This window comes from Cuculus canorus, chromosome 5, assembly GCF_017976375.1.
Source record: "Cuculus canorus isolate bCucCan1 chromosome 5, bCucCan1.pri, whole genome shotgun sequence".
In the NCBI taxonomy this organism is placed as follows: domain Eukaryota; kingdom Metazoa; phylum Chordata; class Aves; order Cuculiformes; family Cuculidae; genus Cuculus; species Cuculus canorus.
Window position 1 is genome coordinate 53,052,162 of NC_071405.1, and position 21,955 is coordinate 53,074,116.

The window sequence follows — 21,955 nt, forward strand, 5'->3', positions numbered from 1 at the left end:
GCCCTCATAAGATCGTAGGAAAATTTGGGTGGTAAGGGATCTCTGGAGATCTGTAGTCCAGTCTCCTGCTCAGGTCAGCATCAGCCACTGAGATGAAACAAAGTTGCTTAGGGGGTTCTCCAGCCATGACTTAAAAACCTAAAGGGATGGAGATGGTACCACCTCCCTTGGCGATGTTCCTAGGCTGTTACTACCAGCATTCTAGCTTTCCTAATTCCAGTTAACCTGGGAATAGTGTTTGGGTTTGCTGTGCGTTTCACATTTATTCATTGTACTCTCTATTTTTCACCACTTTGAGTCTATCCAGGAGAAGAATTTGCCTTCCACTTTGATTTCTTTCTCTGTCTGCAGAGTTACTACACCTCACTTCATTGCTCAAGAACATACTAGTGCAGGCTGCATCCCTATCTTGCATTCTCTTGTCAGCTGAGCTTTTTCATAGAATCATAGAATTGTTAGGTTGGAAAAGGCCTTTGAAATTATCAAGTCCAACTGTACCTATCCACTACTAAACTATATCCCTGAGCTCCTCATTTAACCATCTTTTAAATATCTCCAGGGATGGTGACTCAACTACTTTCCTGGGCAGTCTGTTTCAGTCCCTGAGAACCCTTTTGGTGAAGAAGTTTTTCCTAATGTCTAATCTGAACCTTCCCTTCCACAATCTAAGGCCATTCCCCCTTCTCCTACCACCTGTCACTTGGGAGAAGAGACCAGCGCCCACCTCTCTACAACCTTCTTTCAGGTTGTTGTAGGCAGTGATAAAGTCTCCCCTCAGCCTCCCTCTAGGCTAAACAACCCCGGTTTCCTCAGCCGCTCCTCATAACACTTGTTCTCCAACCCCTTCACCAGCTTCGTTGCCCTTCTCTGGATGCAATCCAGCACCTCAATGTCTTTCTTGTAGTGAGGCCCAAAACTGAACACAGTATTCGAGGTGCGGTCTCATCAGTTTCGAGTACAGGAGCCCAATCACTTCCCTGATCCTCCTTGCCACACTGTTAGTGATACAGGCCAGGATGCCATTAGCCTTCTTGGCCACTTGGGCACACTGCTGGCTCATATTCATCTGGGTGTCAAACACCACCCTTGGGTCCTTCTGTGCCAGGCAGCTTTACAGCCACTCTTCCCCACACCTGTAGCGCTGTATGGGGTTGTTTTGTCCCAGGGGAAGGACCCGTCACTTGGCCTTGTTGAACCTCATCCTGTTGGTCTCAGCCCTTTGATCCAACCTGTTCAGATCCCTTTGTAGAGGTTCCCTACTCTCAAGCAAAGTGACGCTTCCACCTACCTTAGTGTTATCTACAAACCTACTGAGGTTACACTCAATCTCTTCATCCATCGATAAAGATATTGAACAGAAATGTATTGAACACTGAGCCTTGGGGAACACCACTTGTGATCTGCCGTCAGCTGGATTTAGCTCCATTTACCCTCGCTCTTTGGATCCAGCCATCCAGATGGTTTTTCACCCAGCAGAGGGTGCGCCTGTCCAGGCCAATGGCAGCCAGTTTCTCAAGCAGAATATGGTGAGAAACTATGTCAAAGACTTTACTGAAGTCCAGATAGACTACATTTACAGCCTTTCCTCTATCCACTAAGCAGGAAACCTTGTCACAGGAGGAGACCGGGCTAGTTAGGCAAGGCCTACCTTTCACAAACCCATGTTTACTGGGCCTGACCATCTGGTTGTCCTTTGTGTGCTGTGTGATAGTACTCGAGATGATCTGCTCCATGACCTTTCTTGACACTGTAGTTCCCTGGATTCTTCCCTTAGCCTTCCTTGTAAATGGCCATAACATTTGCCAGCCACCAGTCAAGCGGATCTTCCCAACTCAGCCAGGACTGCTGACAGATGATGGTAAAGGGTTTGGTGAGCATCTCTGCCAGCTCTCCCAATACCCTGGTCTGGATCCCATCCGGCCCATAGACTTGTGAATGTCCAATTGGCCGAGCAGTTCTCTACCAATTTCCTCTTGGATCATGGAAGCTTTGTCTCTGTCTTCTGGCTCTTATCATCATGACATCTCAAGAGTTTCTCCTAAGAACTTAAGATTTGGCCATATTTTTATATCTCCCTTTCTTTTGGTCAGTCATCATGCCAGATGACTAATTGACTGTGTTTTCTTGTATTTGACATTTGTTTTCTGCCTACATTAGCCCTGCTTTAGGAAAGCACCCCTAGTCAGAAGAATATTTGCACATTAGCAATGAGAACAAACACATCCAATACTACAAGTTAAATGTCCACTTGACTGCTCTTCAGATAGACTTACAAGCACACAAATGTTGCCACTAATCTCAGTCCTTCCTATTTGTTGTCATCTATGTAAAGTGCACGGGCATAAAGAAAGCAGAGTGTGTGCTTTTGCATGTGTCCTTGTCCTGAAGGGCATCCACTTGCCAACTCTCTTTTGACAGGATTGTTTCATGAGTTTTGTGTTTCACTCTTCTCCTGCTTGTATCATATTTAGTATACCGTGTCCTGAGGGTGACTGCTGTCCAAGGTTTTTCCTGTTTAATTGAATTATGGTTGCCATGGGTTGTGGAAAGGTGAAATTTCATTCTGTGTGGTGAATTCTGCAAGCCAAGGTACATTATAGAGGAAGGGGGCAGCCTGGCTCTCAAAGTCTATGTCAAGGAGCCAGGGGTTGAACTAACAGCAATTTTAAAAGGGATTTATGGTAACTTGTTTTCCTGCTTCCCAAGGAAATGCAGTAGAGCTGGGTATCAAATTCAGACTTATTGGAAAACTCTAGCTCCACAGCCAAGTGTGACAGCTTTTTTTTTTGTACCTATCTCCATGCTGCCTCTCTGCTTACTAGCCAGCATCTCCTCAGAGACAGAATTGTGCTTTGTCTCAGACAAAGTCCTCCTAGCCAGTCTTTCCAGAGAACCCAGTACAAGTGAAGGGGCTGACACAAACCACGTACTTCTAGGTAGGGCTGAGCAGGGTACTGGCGTCCAATCAGAAAAACACAAACAGATGCAGCGCCAGCATTTCTGGTATTTGGTTTCCAAACAGCCATGAAATGTAGTTTGCATTTCAGCCCCTGTGCCTCATTTCAGCATGTGAGGTGAGAGGATGGATCCTGGTGCTCAGGGGTGGCACAGGGCTAAGCCCTTCTCTACAAACTCCATAGCAGTCCCTGAGGGCCTCCACACTGACCTCTGAACCAGCTCGACACACGGACCTCGACACAGCCCTGCCTGCAGGATGGCAACACAGAGGGGGGCAGAGCACTCTGCAGGAGGGTCTGGGACACAACAGGAAAGTTTTGAGGGAAAAAAACTGTCTTGCAAGGTCTTGTTTTGACGTTTGCTTTTTGTTTTTAAGGATGTGAAGGGCAAAAAGCAGAGCAAGTAAAGGGAACTTTCATGAGGTGTCTCACTTCAGGCAGGACTTCATGAGGACAGATGGGGAAACTGAGGCAAAAGGCAGTGCTTGAAACCTGCCCAGCTGAGTGTTGCTGAGCAACATGAGAGAAAGAGGGAGTGATACCTTGCACGCTCCATTGCATTTCGTAAGAATCACAGAATGGTTTGGATTGCAGGAGACCTTAAAGATCATTCAGTTCCAACCCCCCTGCCATGGGCAGGGACACCTTCCACTAGATCAGGTTGCTCAAAAGCCCCATCCAACTTGGTCTTAAACATCTCCAGGGATGGGGCATCCACAACTTCCCTGGGCAACCTGTGTAGTGCCTCACCACTCTCATAGTGAAGAAATTCTTCCTTATATTTAAACTAAAGCTACCCTCTCAGTTTAAAGTCACTACCTCTTGTCCTATCACTACACGCCCTTGTGAAAAGTCCTTCTCCGGATTTCTTGTAGGCCTCCTCTAGCTACTAGAAGGCTACTACGAGGTCTCCCCGGAGCCTTCTGTTCTCTAGGCTGAACATTCCCAACTCTCTCAGCTTTTCCTCACAGAAAAGGTGCTCCAGCCCTCTGATTGCCTTCCCGGCCTTCCTCTGGACCCACTCCAACAGGTCCATGTCCTTCACACATTGTGAGCCCCAGAGCTGCACCTGGAGGCCTCACCAGAGAGGAGTAGAGGGACCGAATCACCTCCCCTGACCTGCTGCTCATAATTCTTTTGATGCAGCCCTGGATATGGTTGGCCCTCCGAGCTGCCAAGGGCACATTGCCAGCTCATATTCAGCTTGATTTTCCAAAATTCATACTTGAGCCCTAATGGGGAAGGCAGGGTTGTGACATGAGAAGAAATTCAGAACATCATCAACGTGCCAGAAGTGATTCTAGGAGACACAGCAAGCAGTTTCAAAAACTAATATAAACGCATGGATTTCATGGCTTGTAATATAGTGCTTTGACATCACTTGTCATCAGAGGGACTTTCATTTTTGCTTGCTCAATTACAGTTTTGCTGTAGCTCTTTAATTTTGCTGACAGTAGTAATAATAAAAGGCATCCTTGGAGGCCAGACAGCCATACAGCACATCCAAGCTGTAAGATCTGTTATGCTGTGTTTTCAGTGCAAAGCCCAAAGCTGGCTGAGTTCAGGTTTACACTGTCAGTTTGCTGAGAATCACCAAGAGCAAGACTGTCTGCTTTGGGCTTGCAGGGGATATTCGTGGTACATTTTCTCCTTAATTACTGCTCTCTGCAAACATAAGGCATGGGATGAAGGCAAATGAAACAAACAGGCTTATTCAGGTCAATTACAAAAGTACAGGCTAATTGCGAACAAAGTGGTACAACAGGAGCAGACTGGGCTCAGAGGAAAACAATGTCAACAGTGACCTACATAATCTGGAGAAGGGAGGGGGAGGTTAGAGAGCAGGCGGTGGGGAATGCATAGCTCAGCACAAGAGGGGTTTGCACACTTCTCTCCTTTCAGATCCCCGGCAGGGCCAGCCAGCGCGCTGAGTGCTCTCCCTGCAGTCTGCACAGAGGTGGCCTAGACACCTAAGAACATCCAAGGAGACACCGGCCAAGTGATGTAAAGGCGTTGTTTCCATGTGACATTTAGCCCTGCAGGAAGCTGCAAGACCTCTTCCCTGAGCCTCAGGGCAAACCTGGAAAAACAGCCCTCTGCTCTCAAAGCAGAACAGCCCTGCAGTGAAAACTCTCTTGCTTATGCTGCTAGAGGGAGGACAAGCGAAGGACAATCAGTTGCTTAGACACATGCTGGAAAATGTATCTTGTGATCCCTTTCTGCATCTATAACAGCAACGAGCTCTCCCTAACCTAACTTGACCTGACATGACCCAACCCAACCTAGTCTTTCTATAGGAAATAGGTCCTTGGTCAATCTTAGAGCAGTAAGACACCAAATTTCAACCTCTGCTCAGTTAGCCCTTGCGGGTACTTTGTTTGTGAAAGGTAGCTGTTCTTGACTACGTTTCACAAACCCCCTGAGACCACTGCCAACAGACTGAAGTATGTAGCTGTCTGCACCTCCACTGCAAAATGTTCTTGGGCCCAGAACTAGAAAAGATATAAAGTGACTACTCTAAGGGAAACTTTTATCATTCCTCGCAAAATTCAATGGTAAGTTCACCCTATGCTTCATGTTTCCAGAGAGGGGTAATTAAGGAGAACAATGGCACTCAAATAACTCCTACAAAGGGGAACAAGGATTTGGCATCCCTTTTTTAATTACCAGATCAGTCAAATGCTTTCTTATCATGTGGTTTTCAGCTCTGGACTCCCCTTGCAAGTAGGGATCTGTGCATCCAAGAGCCAATATCCGTGTGCTTGCCAGCCCTGGCGCTTGGCCAGTCACTGGCAGTCAGTCTTCTCCCACCTGCATGCCACCGATCTTGTCTCTACCCACATCTGAGGTCCCAGCTAACTACTCTCTGACGCAGACAAAGTTCATCCAAGACTTCAGTTCCCCTGTGGGCTTTTGAGACTGTCGAACCATTTGGTCCTGCATGTAAATCACACCAGACTCAGAGCTAAGCTTAAAGAAGCTCCCATGGATTAGCTTTGGGAGTATGTCATGGCTTATGTGACCAGACAAAGCTGTGATGGAGGGGAGCTCACATGACTCAGACAGTGTCCAGGCTGAATTTTGCCTCAGTACTGACTTCATGTCCTCTCTCATAGCCTCCATGTAGACAGCATGGACCACAACATGTTTACCTTCAGCAGTTACCACATGGTATTCTGATCCCTGGCTGCTGTAAAGTGAACACAGACAGGTCTTGCTTCTGGCAAAAAATTAATAGGGTTGTAACTTAATTTACCTCCCTTCACAAGCTGTCTAACGTGTGTGTGGGCCACGCCACAGCTAGTGGGGGTAACTGTTCCCATGTAGTGCTGCACTAGCTGAAAAGCTGGAGCATCACCCTCGGAGAGCGGCCAGTCCACGCAGTGCCTTGGCTTTTCAGCCCCCGCAGTGCTGACCAGGCTCTGTGAGGACCATCCACAGCTGCCCAAGGTGGCTGTGTCCTGCAGCCATTCCTCCAGGCTTAAATCAGCTGGCCCAGGTTCTATTTTTATCAGTCACATCTGCCACCTCAAAACCAACTACGAAGCATACCTCGCTGCACACCGGATGCACATGTGCCTCAGGCACCAGGTGAGTCAGAACATGGCCCCGGTTTGACAGCTGTAAGGACACAGGTACATACTTTGCTAATTACATTAAAAATAGTTTAAAATGAGGGCACAGATTTTGTTGATCCCTTGAAATATAGGAGTGAGACATAAGTGGACTAGTTCACCTGTTTGAATAGCAGATCCAAAAAGTAAATGGATTTGTAATTTTTCCCTCAGTTTAGGGCACATTCTTCTAGCTCAGAAAAACATTATGAGTGTAACTGTGCTTGGGATTCCCAAGTACATCTGTGCACCTTTTGTCTTATGACAGCGATTTTTCATCCTTGGTAGATACAAACCTTTTCTAAGTAGTATCCTCCTGCTTTCAATTGGGTTTTCTATACTACACATTTTGTTTGTACTCTCTATGGTTTCTCTTTATCAGCACCATTTCCTGGCAGCCAGCTGAATGGCATTCATGCTTGTGTATTTTTCTTCTTTTAAAGCTCAGCTGGGATCTGTGATACAAGCTTATTCTTCCTGGATGCATTACAAAGGATAAATGTCTACATGACTTTTCCATGGGAACACATGAAGATTCTGTGTAACTGTTGGCTGGAATCTAAATATTTCAAGATAGGTACCAGGAGCCTGATAAAGAGACCCAGGCTACGTCTGCAAACATTTTCCAGAAACTCATTTTGTTTATCGCTTGTAGCTGTGGCAATAAAGGCAAGAGAGAAAGGGACAAAGCTCACTGGGGGGAAACAGGTCAACAAAACCAACCAACTCTGGTTGGGCTACATCATCTGACTGGCTGTAGTTTGAACTTTGGAGACGTTTCTGTGTCCTGTGAAGAATCCTCAAAGCATTTTGCTAGGGCAAAGTCATAGCTAGTTAAGGGGTTAATAATGCAATTATTATCAAGCTTGCAGTTGATGTCATAGTTGGAGGAAGAGCGAATGTAAAACATCCTCTATATAGTACATGGTAGCTGCTTTTCTCCTCATGCCCTCTAGCCACCTAGTTTCTCATATAGTAATTTTTATTCTGGACTACACCAAAGCTGTTTATCTTTTCTCCTTCACCATCTCTCCTCGTCTGAGTGCCTGCTGTTCACTGTTCTAACAACAAGTCATCAGGTGGAAAACAGCATTAGGACCCTGCTGAATCAACATCCTTTGAGGCTGAAATGATAGCCATTAGCCTAATTGGAAAGCAGCACCATGGTCCTTTGAAGGTAGAAAGGTAGACAACTCTTACAGAAGAAGACTGGATGTTGTTCTTCTAAAGCATTTCAAAGTTTGTGGGAAAAACATGTTCTCTATACTTCAGTTGCTCTGCAAGCTGCTCAAAAGTGACAATGAGGGTGTGGAGCACAAGGTCTGTCCATGCTATTTTGACAGATACTCATGAGCAAGTTCAACCCATACTCTGAGCTGTCTGGAAGCGATGAATCTGCATGAATGTGACGCTGATCCCTGACTAACTCACCTGGTCTGTGAGCGAGCCTCAATTGCTCATGCTGGCTGCCACAGCTTCCAGCTTGGAGCTCCCTCTAGTACCAGGAAGGCAGGTCAGCTCCACCATGTCAGTGTCCGAAAAACTGAAATCCTTCCTCAGATCTGATCTGAAGCTGATCAAGTAACCATCCTGGGTCATGGCTGCTGGGGTTTCAGAGGGACAGAGCACCTTCTTACCACATCACACGGTGCTTGGGCAGTGATCAGTGGTCCTGGTGATGGGCCCACAGCTGCCCTCACCATGTCAGCATGGCTGGCTGGAGAGTTGCCTCACACTCCCTGCCTGGCTGCAGGAGCTGAGAAGAGCTTTGTGTGTAAGAAGAACAAGTTTGAGGAATGGTTCTAAAATTACACTGAGAAGGCTCATGTAGCACTTGCTCTGTTGCTTTCTGTTGTCTTTTACATGCTCTTTTTATCACGATATTTTTGACTAGGAAAATAATTCTGTTTAAAATCACTTCTCAAATCATAGAATCATAGAATCATAGAATCATAGAATCACAGAATCATAGAATAGTTTGAGGTGGAAGGGACCTTAAAGATCATCCATTTCCAATCCCCACGTTCCTTTTGTGTGGAGCCCTATAGAAGGATGACGGGATTATTTGCAAGATATTGTTATTTAGAAAAGCATAGAGGATTTCTGCAACAGAGAAACACATTTTCAGATACTTCATTACCTAATGCTTAAAAACACAGCATTTAATTTAATGAGGCATCTGTTGCCTCTCATTATTTATGGCATACCTCAGAAGACTACTTTAGGAACACATAATTCAAGAACAAATGCACCAAACGCCAAAGAAAAATGGTATCATTTTTTCATGGTACATTGTCTTTTCTGGCAAGGAAGAACTCATGACCTCTAGGGCGAAGCTAAAAATCTTGTTGGTTATCGTTAACTGATCTCAGTCAGATGTTGCATGATGGAGGCCCTACAAGTACACACTGTAAAAGACAACATTTGTTCTGAAGTAAAGGTGAGCAACAGAAGACAACAGCAGCACAACAAAAGGAACAGCAGGCATCAGTGGGGTCAGTGAGCACAGCAAGAAGCACACACCATCACAAGCCCCACGTGTGTACCTTTAATGAGATTTGAGAGAAGAAGCAATAAATGACCTGCCAGATGATTACCAGCTTGACTGCTGCCACGGGAGAGCTCACTTTGGACACCATGAAGAACAGCAACACCAGGAAGCATGTCATGGAGAAGTGGGTTTACCAGTTGTTTATTTCTTTTCATTTCAAGCTATTTGGTATGCACTGAAGGATAGGACTGGGAGGCCAGAGGCCATGCAGGTGAGTATCACCATCTCCAGTTTCATCCAAACTAAAGTGGTAGTAAACATAAAGTCAGTGCAAGGGTGATGGAATAGGTGTGTGGTAAGACTTGTACTGCATACCTAGAGGAAGCTGGTGATTCCTGCTTGTTTTCCTTTTGCATTAAAAGGATCAAAGAAAAAAAGAACAAGCATTTGTAATAATAAAACTACAGAAAAAGTTTATTTTAAAATCACTGGCAAGATCCTTCTCTTTAGCATGAACTGAAGATCTCTCTATCATTTCATCCTGTTTAAAAAATAACTAGAAACGTTGTACACTTTAGTCAGAAAATCAGAAACAGCCATTCTCTGTCCCAGTTCCTTTCCGATGAATTTAGCAGTCTACTGATGTTTCAGAGTTACCCTGTCTCTTCAGTCACTTCACAGATACAAAGAATTGTAATCACAAATCACATTATGCTGTTCTCAGCTTTCAACAGAAGAGGAACAATGCTAGCTGCATTTAAACAGCGTCTCCCAAGCAATCTCAGCTGTTCCTTGTTTTCAAAGACATCCCTCAGTTCTTCCTCAAATGTGTGCATGTTCTTCCCAAATGTGATGACTCTTGATGTTTTACTCTTGAACATGAAATGTTCAAGAAATGTAAGAACTATCAACTCTTTTTTTTCCTTCTGTGCAATCCCAGGTCCCAGTCCTGTTCAGGCTGGTGTACATTTTTGACTCCATGTCCAGTGTGAATAGTCCCACTCGCTAGAATTCATAGTCTGGATAAAACTAAACACATCTGTAAATCTTCATAGAAGAGGGGTTTTATTTTTGCAGCAGCAGCTCTGGTTTCCCTCATGAATTTCTCCTCAGCCTTAGCAACAGGGTACTGTTATTCAGCAACAGGACAATAGGGTTGGTAGGAATGGACAGCATTCACATTTTCTAGAAGAATCCTTTTCTTATGTGCTACGTCTTGGGTTGCAGGCCCTGTCTGGGGCTGCAAGTTAAGATATCTAAATGATTATATGATTCTATACTTGTATTTCTAGCTCCCACAGACTTCTTTCATTTTAGTAAAAATTGCAACATTACCAACTCTTGCAATTTTATTTTAAGTCTCACAAAATTTGCTATTTTTTGGAAAGCCCCAGTTCCTGGAGCCTTTTGACTTTTTGTCAAAGCAACAAGCGTGGACTTCTTTCTGGCAGCTGTGTATCAAAACTAAAACCTTAGGAAGGTTGGAAATGGGCATTTTAAATTAACTTCCTGCAGGTTACTATGATGTGACTGGAGCTGATTGACAGAGATTAGAAAGACGTCTTCCTGCTAAGGGGAAGACCATAGCCCATATGTGGATCATTTGTCATGGTAAATCTGTGCCTGAAATTCAGCAAATTTTCATGAACTGTATTTTTGAAATGATCATCTCCACTTGTTATGAATGTTCTGGCTTTGCATTTGTCACAAAATATGGGGCAGTCACTAAAGATGGGAAAGGTGGGGAGGGCAGCCACTATAGGAAATCAGGGGGCCAGAATCATAGAATAACCAGGTTGGCAAGGACCCATTGGATCATCGAGTCCAACCATTCCTAACACTCCCTTAAACCATGTCCCTAAGCACTTCATCAACCTGTTCCTTGAACACCTCCAGGGAAGGTGACTTGACTACCTCCCTGGGCAGCCTGTGCCTGTGCCAAATGACTCTTTCTGTGAAGAATTTTTTTCTGATATCCAGCCTGAACCTACCCTGACGGAGCTTCAGGCCATTCCCCCTTGTCCTGTCCTCTGTCACTTGGGAGAAGAGGCCAGCTCCCTCCTCTCCACAACCTCCTTTCAGGTAATTGTAGAGAGTAATAAGGTCTCCCCTCAGCCTCCTCTTCTCCAGGCTAAACAACTCCAGCTCTCTCAGAAGCTCCTTGTAAGGATCATCGAATGATGAAGGACATCATGAAGGACAAGAGAATGACTGCAGTAAATGGCAGAGCACATTAAGCAGGTGCTAGCAGGACTTTTCCACCCTAAGAAATGCTGGTCTCCTTTCTCTCCTTTGAGGCTTTGGTGTGGAGATGTATCTTAGGCCAGTGTGGACATGTACAGTCTCTTTGAACTCTTAGAGACTAAGAACGCTACATCCTAAATGTATACCTTTTAATAGCAACTCAGGCTTGGTGAAATCTGTCTCACCATGTTCTCTCATGTGGCTAGTACCTGCCACGGCATGGTAGCACTGCTGTCCATCCCTGTTTGGGAAGCACATGAATCTGCACAGTGGTTTCTGAACTCTTCCAGGGGGAACAGCTATTAGGCAGCCCCAGGTCAAAACCTTCTTGGTGGCCTGACGTACCTTTGCTTCTAGGGCCTCACCTGCTATGAGCAAGCACACAAGCATCCACATTGCTGACTCCACAGGCTCCATCCCCACAACCTGATGTGAGAGTGGGCTGCTGGACTCTTAGCAAAAACTTTAGAGAACAGAGAGAAGAAGGAGCTCCAGGACCTCTTCATAGGTGGGAACCAACTGCAGCTTAGAGGACCTCTTCACAGGTGGGAACCGCCTGCAGCTGCAGAGGAGTCCTATGGTCATCCAGTGGCGCTCACTGCTACGGGTTTGGCTCGGCCAGCAGCCTCTGTGCCAGCTTGCTCTGTGCCATTTGTAGCCCCAGTAAGGGATCCAAACACTAGTGATTTATATCAGAATCATAGAATAGTTTGGGTTCAAAGAGACCTTAAAGATCATTCAGTTCCAACTGCCCTGCGATAGGCAGGAACATCCCACTAGCTCAGGCTGCCCAAGGCCCCATCCAACCTGGCCTTGAACTCCTCCAGGGATGGGGCATCCACAGCTTCTCTGGGCAACATGTTCACCACTCTCATGGTGAAGAAATTCCTCCTTATGTCTAGTCTAAATCTGCCCCCTCCAGTTTATACCCATTGCCCCGAGTCCTATCACTACAATCCTTTGTGAACAGCCCCTTCACGGCTTTCTTGTAGCCCCCCTTAGGTACTGAAAGGTCTCTGTCAGATCTCCTCGGAGCCTTCTCTTCTCCATCACACCACCCGAGCCTGCGTACCCTGAGGCAAAGCAGTCACTCCACAACTTTTTCACCTCCACAGTGCAACGCAGGACCCACGCCTTTCCCGAAGCCCCCCGCTATCCTCCCGCAGTCCCAGGGCGCCCACGGGCTCCACAGCCCTGCAGCGAGGCCGCCCCAGCCCCGGGCACGGGCTGACCCCTCCGCCCCGCCCCCGAACGAGAGGCGGGGCTCTCGGACAGCGCCGCGGGGGGGAGGCACGGGGACAGCCCCGGACCCCAACGCTCCCGGTGCCCGGGGGCAGATCCCGGCGCGCTCGCGCCGACCCCCGCCGCCACGCCCCTTTAACCCCCTTCGCGCCGCAGGCCCCGCTCCGCGCCGCGTCCCGCGCGGGCCGCCGTAGCGCAGTTGCCGTTGCCGCCGGGGTGGGAGCGGGCGGGCTCAGGCCCCGCGCAGCACGGAGGCCGCTGAGCCACCCCCTTCGCCACCGCCTCTGCGGGGCCGGCCCCGGCCCCCGCCCCGCCCGCGGGGGCGGCCCGCGCCGCGGCCCCTCCTCGGGGGAGGCCGTCTGCATGGGCAGGCGCTGCGGGGCTCCGCGCTCGCCGGCCCCGCCGGCAGAGACGCTCCCGGATCCAGGTAGGAGAGGTTCGGCCCGCCGGGGTGGGCTGGAGGAGCGGCGCGTTCCGCGGGGAGGGGGTGGGGGTGTGCTGACTCGGACCTTTCTCCTCTCTCTCTCTCTCCTTCTCTCTCTCTCTCTCTCCTTCTCTCTCTCTCTCCTTCTCTCTCTCTCTCCTTCTCTCTCTCTCTCCTCTCTCTCTCTCTCCTTCTCTCTCTCTCCTTCTCTCTCTCTCTCTCTCCTTCTCTCTCTCTCTCTCTCCTTCTCTCTCTCTCTCTCCTTCTCTCTCTCTCTCCTTCTCTCTCTCTCTCCTTCTCTCTCTCTCTCCTTCTCTCTCTCTCTCTCCTTCTCCCCCTCTCTCCTTCTCTCTCTCCTTCTCTCTCTCCTTCTCTCTCTCCTTCTCTCTCTCCTTCTCTCTCCCCTTCTCTCTCCCCTTCTCTCTCCCCTTCTCTCTCCCCTTCTCTCTCCCCTTCTCTCTCTCCCCTTCTCTCTCTCTCCCCTTCTCTCTCTCTCCCCTTCTCTCTCTCTCCCCTTCTCTCTCTCACCCCTTCTCTCTCTCACCCCTTTTCTCTCTCTCTCCCCCCTCCTTTTCTCTCTCTCTCCTTGCTCCGTCCTTCTCCCTCTCCCCTTCCCTCTCCCCTTCCCTCTCCCCTTCCCTCTCCCCTTCCCTCTCCCCTTCCCTCTCCCCTTCCCTCTCCCCTTCCCTCTCCCCTTCCCTCTCCCCTTCCCTCTCCCCTTCCCCTTCTCTCCCCTCCCCCTCCCTCTCCCCTTCCCCCTCCCTCTCCCCTTCCCCCTCCCTCTCCCCTTCCCCCTCCCTCTCCCCTTCCCCCTCCCTCTCCCCTTCCCCCTCCCTCTCCCTCCCTCCCCCTCCCTCCTCCTCCCTCCCCTCCCTCCCCCTCCCCTTCCTCTTCGCCTTCCCCTCCCTCTCCCTCTTCCCTCCCTCTCCCCTCCTCTCCCCTCCCTCTCCCGTTCCCCTTCTCTCCCTGTCCTCCCATCTCTTTCCTTCCCCCACCACCATTCTGCAGTGGAGCTTGGAGGATGATTTACTGTAGGTGCTGAGTGTATCCCTCTTTCCCCTTTCCCTCCAGGGCTTCGGGAAAGGTGAGGGGCATGACCTGCAATCTGTAATTGTTGGCAGCGATTACAGTCCCCTTTGTAACGGGTGGGCGAGGATGTGAAATGTTGTGTGTCTTTATTATCAGATATCACCTGCTATACAGATGTGTGTGCTTAACACAGAGCTAAATTTGTGAGTGTTAAACACTGCCTCGTGTTTATTCTTGGTGTGCTTCTGTGACTTGGTGTTTAATGATCAAGTACAGTGTTGTGCTTTCCAGGCTGTGAAGCCTAAGGTGGAATGGATGTATATGGAGCCAAAGCAAGGGGCTGGACAGACCCCGTTAATGGACTCCAATGGTGGGAATTTTTGTCTTTGTCATAAGATGGTACTGAAGTGTAAAGTATCTAAATTTTGAATCTGGGAATTGGTTTAGAGGTGCTAATTGATACTATAAGGATGATAATTTTTGTGGAAGCCTCTGAGAATAAGTAATACTGCACCTATCCTTATTGTAAGCTCTTGCCTTTGACATTTCTTGCAAAGGAGGCTAGAATTTGTTGTGCATGATGTATTGACCCACGGGTGCATCTTTCAGTTTAGATTACTGCTGATTTGATCCTCTGGAATCTGCGAAAGGAAAGTCTGCCAGCCTCTGTGAATAGCTTTGCAGTGTAACAGGAGTGGAGTACCCAAGCAGGATCGCCAAGAGATGTGAACGAGTGTAAGCAAAGCTGAGCACATCAGTATTTCTGACTCAAACCTGGGCTCGTTCCCCAGGCACAGTTTGTGTGTGGGGTGAATACCCTCTTGGTACCTGCAGATGATGTCGGTCGAAGGGTCTACAATAACAAGTCGAATCAAAAATCTACTTCGCTCGCCTTCCATTAAGCTGAGGAGAAGCAAGCCTGGGAACAAGCGTGAAGATATAGGCAGCAAGGTGAGTGCTGTGTGGTGCAGCCAGCATGCTCTGACTTTGTTGCCCAAGCTCCCATCTGTACTAACAATACTGCTTTGGGAGACCTAGTGTCACTGTAGGTTGATGCAGAGCAACTGATATGTGACCATAGCCTGTCTTGTAGTTGGGATCTTTACTGTGTTTCAGATCCTTGCTAAAGCCTGGATCTCTCTTCTGAAACACACTCTTTTTGCTTGTGTGGTATGTGCCCAATCTGTATCAGAAGGCTTTTGGGATTTCCCATGCTATGGTGTAAGAAGTTGTTGCAGATGACTGACAGAAGAAACATAATGCTGCCTCTTCCTCCATGTTTCCAACCTGCATTACTGGCAGCTAACGATACACAAAGACTTGTTCTTCTGTGTAAGCAATTGCTCTCAGCCCTGCAAAGGAGTGTTCTGTGACCGTGTGGGGAAGGGTAGGGTGATCTGAAAGATGGAAGATGTGAGATATCTGTTGGAGGTGACTGTTCAGATGGGGTCTGCATCCCACAGGTCTGGATACACTTTCCTCTGTGTTCCCCAGACCCCTTTCCCTTGGGCTTATCTTGTCTAGTGTCCAATTGATTCTGCCTGAAAAATCCATCATTCTTCTTGGGGAGATGGAGGAGAATTCCTGACAGTCACTCCTGGGAACTGACTGGTGTCATTAGGAGAGGAAGATGACTTAACCGCGACTGCAGGGAGAACAGGAGTTGGGTGGCATTGCCTTGTACTGACAGCAGGTGCCTCTGAGTCAGGACACCTCATTCTGTCCCTGCCACTGATTCACTTGTAACCCTGGGCAAATCACTCTTTGCATAGCTTTCTTTCTCCATAAATAGAAAGCTTAATTCCTCCCCTTTGTGAAGACTCACTAATAAATAAGAAATGCTTGTAATCCATGACTGCAAAGTGTATTCATCTCACAAAAGTAGTGCAAGAGTGAATGGTGTGTAAAAGCTGCAGGGGAAATAAATGACACTTTATCTAAATGGCCTGTCCCCCATGTGAAAACCTGTCCTCAAAACTGTGGTTCAGATTGGAGGTCCCTTGAGATGGCTGTTCAATACCAAGGAACACCATAGTCTCCCTTGCAAAGCAAGCAAAAAATCTGCTTGGCTTCCTCAAACTTGCCCAGAGTCCTTGGTGTTTGTGCGTGACCTTGGTGTGTGTGCGTGTGCGTGCATGTGCTGCATTTAATGCAGCCTGTGGACTGCCAGGGAAATGTGCTGTATAGCTGTTCCTGCAGAGCAGCTAGTTGATCTGTATTCTGCAGAAATCTTTGTCGAAAGAGCTAAAAGCCTCCTGTACAGCTGGCTCTGAGGTCTCCCATTCCTTTTCAGAGCTGGGATCTGCTTGAACCCTGGGTGTTCTCTGGTACCTGGTTCATTGTTTTTTGTTTTGTTTTTTTTTTGCTCTTCCTTGCTCATGCCTTTTTGAAGAGCTCCATTGTATCCCTTGCGCTGTCTCCCGGTGTGCAGCCACGGCTGTCTGATCCCCTGCGGACATCATGGAGTCATTCTACACCACCAAATTAGGGTCTGAGGGCTCAATTTTGTGTATATTATTAAGAACAGTTAATCAGTGAGATGCCAAGGTGCTGCTGGGGAGTTCACTGGTAAAAGCAATTTGTCATGAGGAGAAGTGCAGGTGGTGGTTTCCCAAAGCAATCTGCTCTGAATTTCCCTCAAATGAGTTATGTCCTGCCTTCAGTGGGACAGCTGGGATGGGCATGGTAGAAAGGAGTGGGCCCCTTGCCAATAATTCAGCAGAAGAGCTTCCCCTATTTGATATCTATGGAGATGCTCCCTCTGTCATGTGTGTGCTCCTTGCTCCTATGCCTTCCAAGGTAAGAGGCAGCTTTACTTTTCTAAAATAGCAGGAAACAGATCTTCTCGGTCTATTTGGTATGAGTATAAATCCCTTTGGACTGAAATTGAGCATCACACATATTGCTTCTGAAAGATCTTTGCTGAGCTGCAGAAAGGCATTTTCCAGACGTCTTTGTCTCTTGGGCTTTTTGAGAAATGATTGTTTCAAGAGGTGCATGTGACTCTAGTATCGTGGAAGGATGGACGGCCCTATGAAGCTGATAGCTTTGGCTGGTCATCTCTGCTGAATGCTGCTTGCTTATATAGGATGGAGTGGGTATGTTGCCCTAGATTAGTGTCTGAAAGGTGATGTTGTGCTTTGTACATGTCAGTGTAGGTGAAGAGCAAGCCCTCAACTGCTCTGTGGTTCCTCCAAGTCCCTCAGGCTTTCATTGCAACCAGCTGCTCAATTTAAGATGGACAAGCATCCTCAGTGGTACTGCCTTGACTTCCATGAGCTGTGATTTTCCCCCTCCAGTGGAATGTGTCCCTGCTTTTTCCTAAATACCCCTTCAGTGGCTTGAGGCCTACCAGGCTCTCTCAGTGGCTGGGGCCAGAACCCTCGGGCAGTTCCCCATGCTGAAGAGAAGCCCTGGGAAAACTGGCTCCTTTCAGGAAAGCTGCTGTGTGAGGCTGGGCTGGATGTGGGCAGGCTGTGGGAGGCTGGCTCTGCAGGGACCTGTTTGCGCATTGCTCTGAAAGTGGGAGTGTGGGTAAGTGCAGATATTTTGCATGAGGGCTCTGCAGGACATCCAATGCGTTACTTGGGTGCTGTACAAGAGACAACTTGTTTTGTGACTTTTATTAGGACTTATTTCTGTAATTAATGAATGGTTTTACTGTGCAGCCCCAGGAGATCTCTGCAGGAGTGAAACTAAGGAACCAATACATAATCACGGATATTTAAAAAAAAAATAAGGGGAAGGAACAGGAGCTCTTTAAGTAAATCTTGTTGGGAAATTGGATGCCGTGTTTGGTTTTCTTGCTGCTTTTTGAAAACAACTTTTGTTTTGTGGGAGTCTTGACTTTTGTTGCTGCCTGACTAGCTCTGTGTTTAGACTGATTTTTTTTTGTTGTTGTGTCTTCTGACATTCATGGCTTGAGTCCTCTTTTCCCGTCTTATCCAGATCTCCATTTTTTTGTGTTGAACCACTACAGACCTAGAATACAGTAACTCAAGTTTAGGCCTGTTGATTGTTGGGGTTGTAACGTGTCAGTGTGGTGGTTGGAAGCTAAAATTTCCTCGGATCAGTTGGTTGGCCTGAGTTCAATTCCTAGAGGATTACTAGCCTACCAGAAATCCACCTATGCATCTGGTCACTGTGCTTGTGACTCTAGTAGAGACACAGAGTTAAAAAATGAGCTCTGAGTGCTTTTGAAGCAGCATTGATCACCCTGCATGAGTGGCACGATCAGGACAGTGAGGAGGCTGAGGGTTGAGCCAGCTCCTGTTGCTAAAATGCCCTGGTTGCTGTAATGCCCTGCAGCTTGGCTGCACAAATCTTTCTCTGCTCACAGAAGTGATGTACGTGAGCAGGTAGGGGATGGTCATATCGTTAAGCTCTGCTCCTGTAAGTATAAACATCTTTTTAACCGATGTAGCTGTGCCTATTTTAGAGTGTGTGTGTGGATACCTTCAGTTGCACCAGATTACAAATATCAATGTTGAAACAAATTGCTACAAAACCTGCTACAGGCTTTTCTCTAAATCTGTGAGCGGGTCTAAAGAAACACAGTTGGAATTTCCTGCTTGTTTCTTTGATCTCTTTCATTTTCCTAAGTCAGGAATGTTTCAAGTTGCCAGTTTAAAAGAACACTTTGACTAGAACGTGACATTCCACCGTAGGAAGCTATTCAGGGGTGGTTGTATTGTAGTCATGAAGTATACTGTGAGCACGTGCAGCTGGAGTGCCTGTGCCCACTCTGTGATGCTGAGTTGGACTGGGTGGCTCTGCAAAACCATTTTGAGAGCTTTTGTTCAGAAAATGAGACCTGACTAAGTTGCTCCTAGGAGGACAGGGTTTCCTGTCCTTCAATGAGGTGTGGTTTGTTCCTACTGCCAGCTCTGGGCTGCCGTCGGCCTGATGGTAGCTCCCTGGTTAGGGCAGCAGAAACACATACACATACCTCTGTGTCCTGCCAGTGAGTGGGATGTGCACAGGCACAGGTTTAAGAGGGAAGCACATCCATGGAAGCTTGAGACCCCTCATGCCTTGTCATGCCCCTAATATTCCCAACATAGTTCTCCAGCTCCTCAGTCCTCTGAGAAGCTGCAATGCTCAGCTAGGACCATGAGCTGTTCTGGACACAAGAGAGTGCAGTAATGTTTCTGGCCTGGCTGTAGCTTACTGCCTTCAGTACACAGTCCTTTTTGTTTGGAAATATTATAACTTCCAACCTGAATGAGTTTCCACCACTACTGGTCTTAACCGGATCAGATGAAAACTGCTGAACCTGAACTGGAACAGAACCAGAAACCAGAAAAATTTGATTCACTGATATGAATGCTTTGAAAATCATCACCTCTTATTAAATCGTTTAAGGTGCAGCTGAGGGTTGTTGTGGAGTGGGATTCTTGTAAGTCTTTGGGAACAACTTGGTCCTTCAGCAGCAGAGCCTGCTGGATTCCTCGTGGGCAGCATTTCCGAGGAAGATGGATATGAGGAAGATGAGCAGCCTGGCTGTGTGGGTGAGGTAGAGAGCAGCCTATCTGATACTGTCACAAGCTCTTGTTTTGGCAGGATTTGGAAGGGTCTTTTACATAGTTTGAGGAGCTGTTCAGCACAGTATTGCTCTGTTCCTCTTCTCTACTGGCATCTGAGCGGTGCTCAGCCCTCCAGCTCTGGGACCAGTGCAGCCAGTGGCACAGCTGAGAGCATGCAGCTAACCCTGGTCTGGCTTTCTGCTTCTGTGCGTGTTTCACTTCAATGCTTGTATCTGTCAATGTTGGTTGTCCCCAGCAGATAGCTAGGGTTCTCTCTCACACCTCTGCACCACTCGATCTAAACACACACAATTGGTTCAACAGCACAGGGGCTCCTGTCCAGAGTTAGAGGGGATTTCATGTCTGTCTCTGGTCAGGGCTATAATAGTGTCTCTTAAAGCAGAGGTCTTTCCGTCCTGGGCTACTCTTGGTCCCCTTCGTCCTCAAATACATGGTGCTATAGATGACCCTGTGTTTGTTAACAATTTCACACACAGACTTTTCTTGCTTCATCCTTTCCTCTATGCATATTATGCCTTGTTCTGAAGTTACAAGGTGATCTGGGAGCTCTCCTGTCCTGAACTGGAGACAAATATGAACATGAATGTTAAATGTGACTTGTAGCCACGCAGCTTATCAAAGCCAATTTTTTTCTGCTAGTGGACTGCAGCACCAATTGCTTCTAGTTCTTGCAGTATGGTGGATATAAAAGCATATAGCAATTCAACATATTTGGTTTGTAGCCTGCAGCTGTATCTGTGAGCCACTGTGACCTTTCTTGTCAGTCTTGAGACAAGATTTCTGGAAAGATTGACCCCTCTTCCTGCCCCTAAATAATGTGCTGTCTTTACCATGAAAGGCAGCATGGAGACCCCTCCTTGGCAGGAGTGGAGTGATGATGTGGTAACAGCTGGGATGTAGGCAGATAAATGCACAAAGCAGGTCACTTGCTGAGTGAGTTCAAATTGTTACTCCTTCCCTTGGGTGGTCTCACGCTGCTTTCCTGGATGGTCTTGTAGATCTGCTGAGGTCTTGGCTTGCATGTTGTTCTTCACCTGCTTCAGATGAGCTAGGTATTCTGAGAAGGCACGTGGGACTTAGCTAACCTGGCTGGAGAGAGTTGTAAGCAGGTGTAACTCTGTCCCTGCTGTGCTAGATAAGCTGTACACATATAGACTGATGACGCTCTTTTGCTTGTGAGCTGTTGTTCTGCAGGGGTCTGTGAAGTGCGTAGTGTTTTGCCAAAGACCTGGTGGGGCTGGTAAGATGGCAGAAGTCGGGGCCAGTCAGAGGTGTTGCTGGTCAGACCTGTTGGTCACTGTGGTGCAGGGAAAGCTAGTGGTGCAAGGCATCCACAGACACAGTGGAAAGAGACCTCCTCCGAAGGGTGTCATCTGTTTCACTAGCTGCGTGCTTGGCACTGCCTGTGCTGTATCACCTCATTCACTTCAGGAAGGCAGAACAGTTGAAGTGGTGGTTGGGAGTCAGGCCAGGTTGGACCACTGTCTGCTCAAAGCTTTGCAAGTACCTGTAGAATGAGTTGTGTATTTTTTCACACTCCTCTGTATCTAGCAGAAAGCAATTGCAGGGCATGACTTCCATTTCCAGCTGAGAAAGTGGTGGTCAGCATTTTGTTGGCCTAGCAAAGCTGAGAAGACAGTTTGCTTGCTGTTCATCAGGTCTTAGGAAGAAGTTGCTTGATTAGCCTTGGTACAATTTTTGCTGTGAGAATGAAAGCAAACACCATGTACTAGCCAGTCTTCAGTTTTTTAAAAAGGTCTCTTGTATTGATGTTTGGGGCATGGAGAGGTGCTTACATGGCGCTCAAATAGCGCTTAGCAGAATGAAGCCCTAATACTAGTGCTGAGTGATCCCAGCTAAGGTCTGAATAATTAACTAGCACCAAGCCTAGTTTCAGTGACTTCAGCCTTCTCTTTGTGTCTGGTGTACCTGCCTCTGCAGAGCTGGAAATTTCTGAGGGCTCTTGTATGTGTGTGGTAGGGTTGTGGTGTGCTCTCTGCTCTAGTTTCCAGTTCCAGATGTGGGCTGGTCCACATGCCTGAAACCCAGAGGGGTCTGCTGAGGCTTTACCAACCAAAGCGTGGCTACTGCAATTTAGAAAAAAAACTCCTGTTTTTTCCTTTGACCACAGTGCTGCTTAGCCTTGCCATGAGCATGTCTGCATGTTGTGCAAAGAAAATACAGCTGAGGCCTGTGGCTGTTGTAACCAGCAGTAGATCTGTGCTATGTGATCTGTCTTCAAAAATATTAGTGTAAAGGTGAGTTGCTGCCAATATTTGTATGACCATAGGCTGCAGAAACATCTCATCTCTCCTGTCCAGTGGTGATCATTGGACAGACGTGTGGTAAAGTGGACCCAAATCAGAGGAACTTTAGGCTTGGAAAAAAAAGGTGTGTGGGGAACAGGA

General features: G+C 47.5%; 1 protein-coding gene across 7 annotated transcripts in view; it reads left to right on the plus strand.

Moving 5' to 3' along the window:
* The first annotated feature begins 12,671 nt into the window (after positions 1-12,671).
* The window catches only part of MAPKBP1 (mitogen-activated protein kinase binding protein 1), a 102,627-nt gene continuing 93,343 nt past the window's right edge, over positions 12,672-21,955 (plus strand). The window contains exons 1-3 of one of the 7 annotated variants that reach the window (XM_054067482.1): positions 12,672-12,975; positions 14,611-14,736; positions 14,836-14,952. In XM_054067482.1, the coding sequence (XP_053923457.1) occupies positions 14,836-14,952 (117 nt within the window). In that variant the 5' untranslated portion in view covers positions 12,672-12,975; positions 14,611-14,736. Of the gene's footprint in view, positions 12,976-13,916; positions 14,057-14,610; positions 14,953-21,955 lie in introns of those variants that run through there. The other 6 variants (XM_054067483.1, XM_054067487.1, XM_054067481.1 and 3 more) reach the window with 6 other exon arrangements.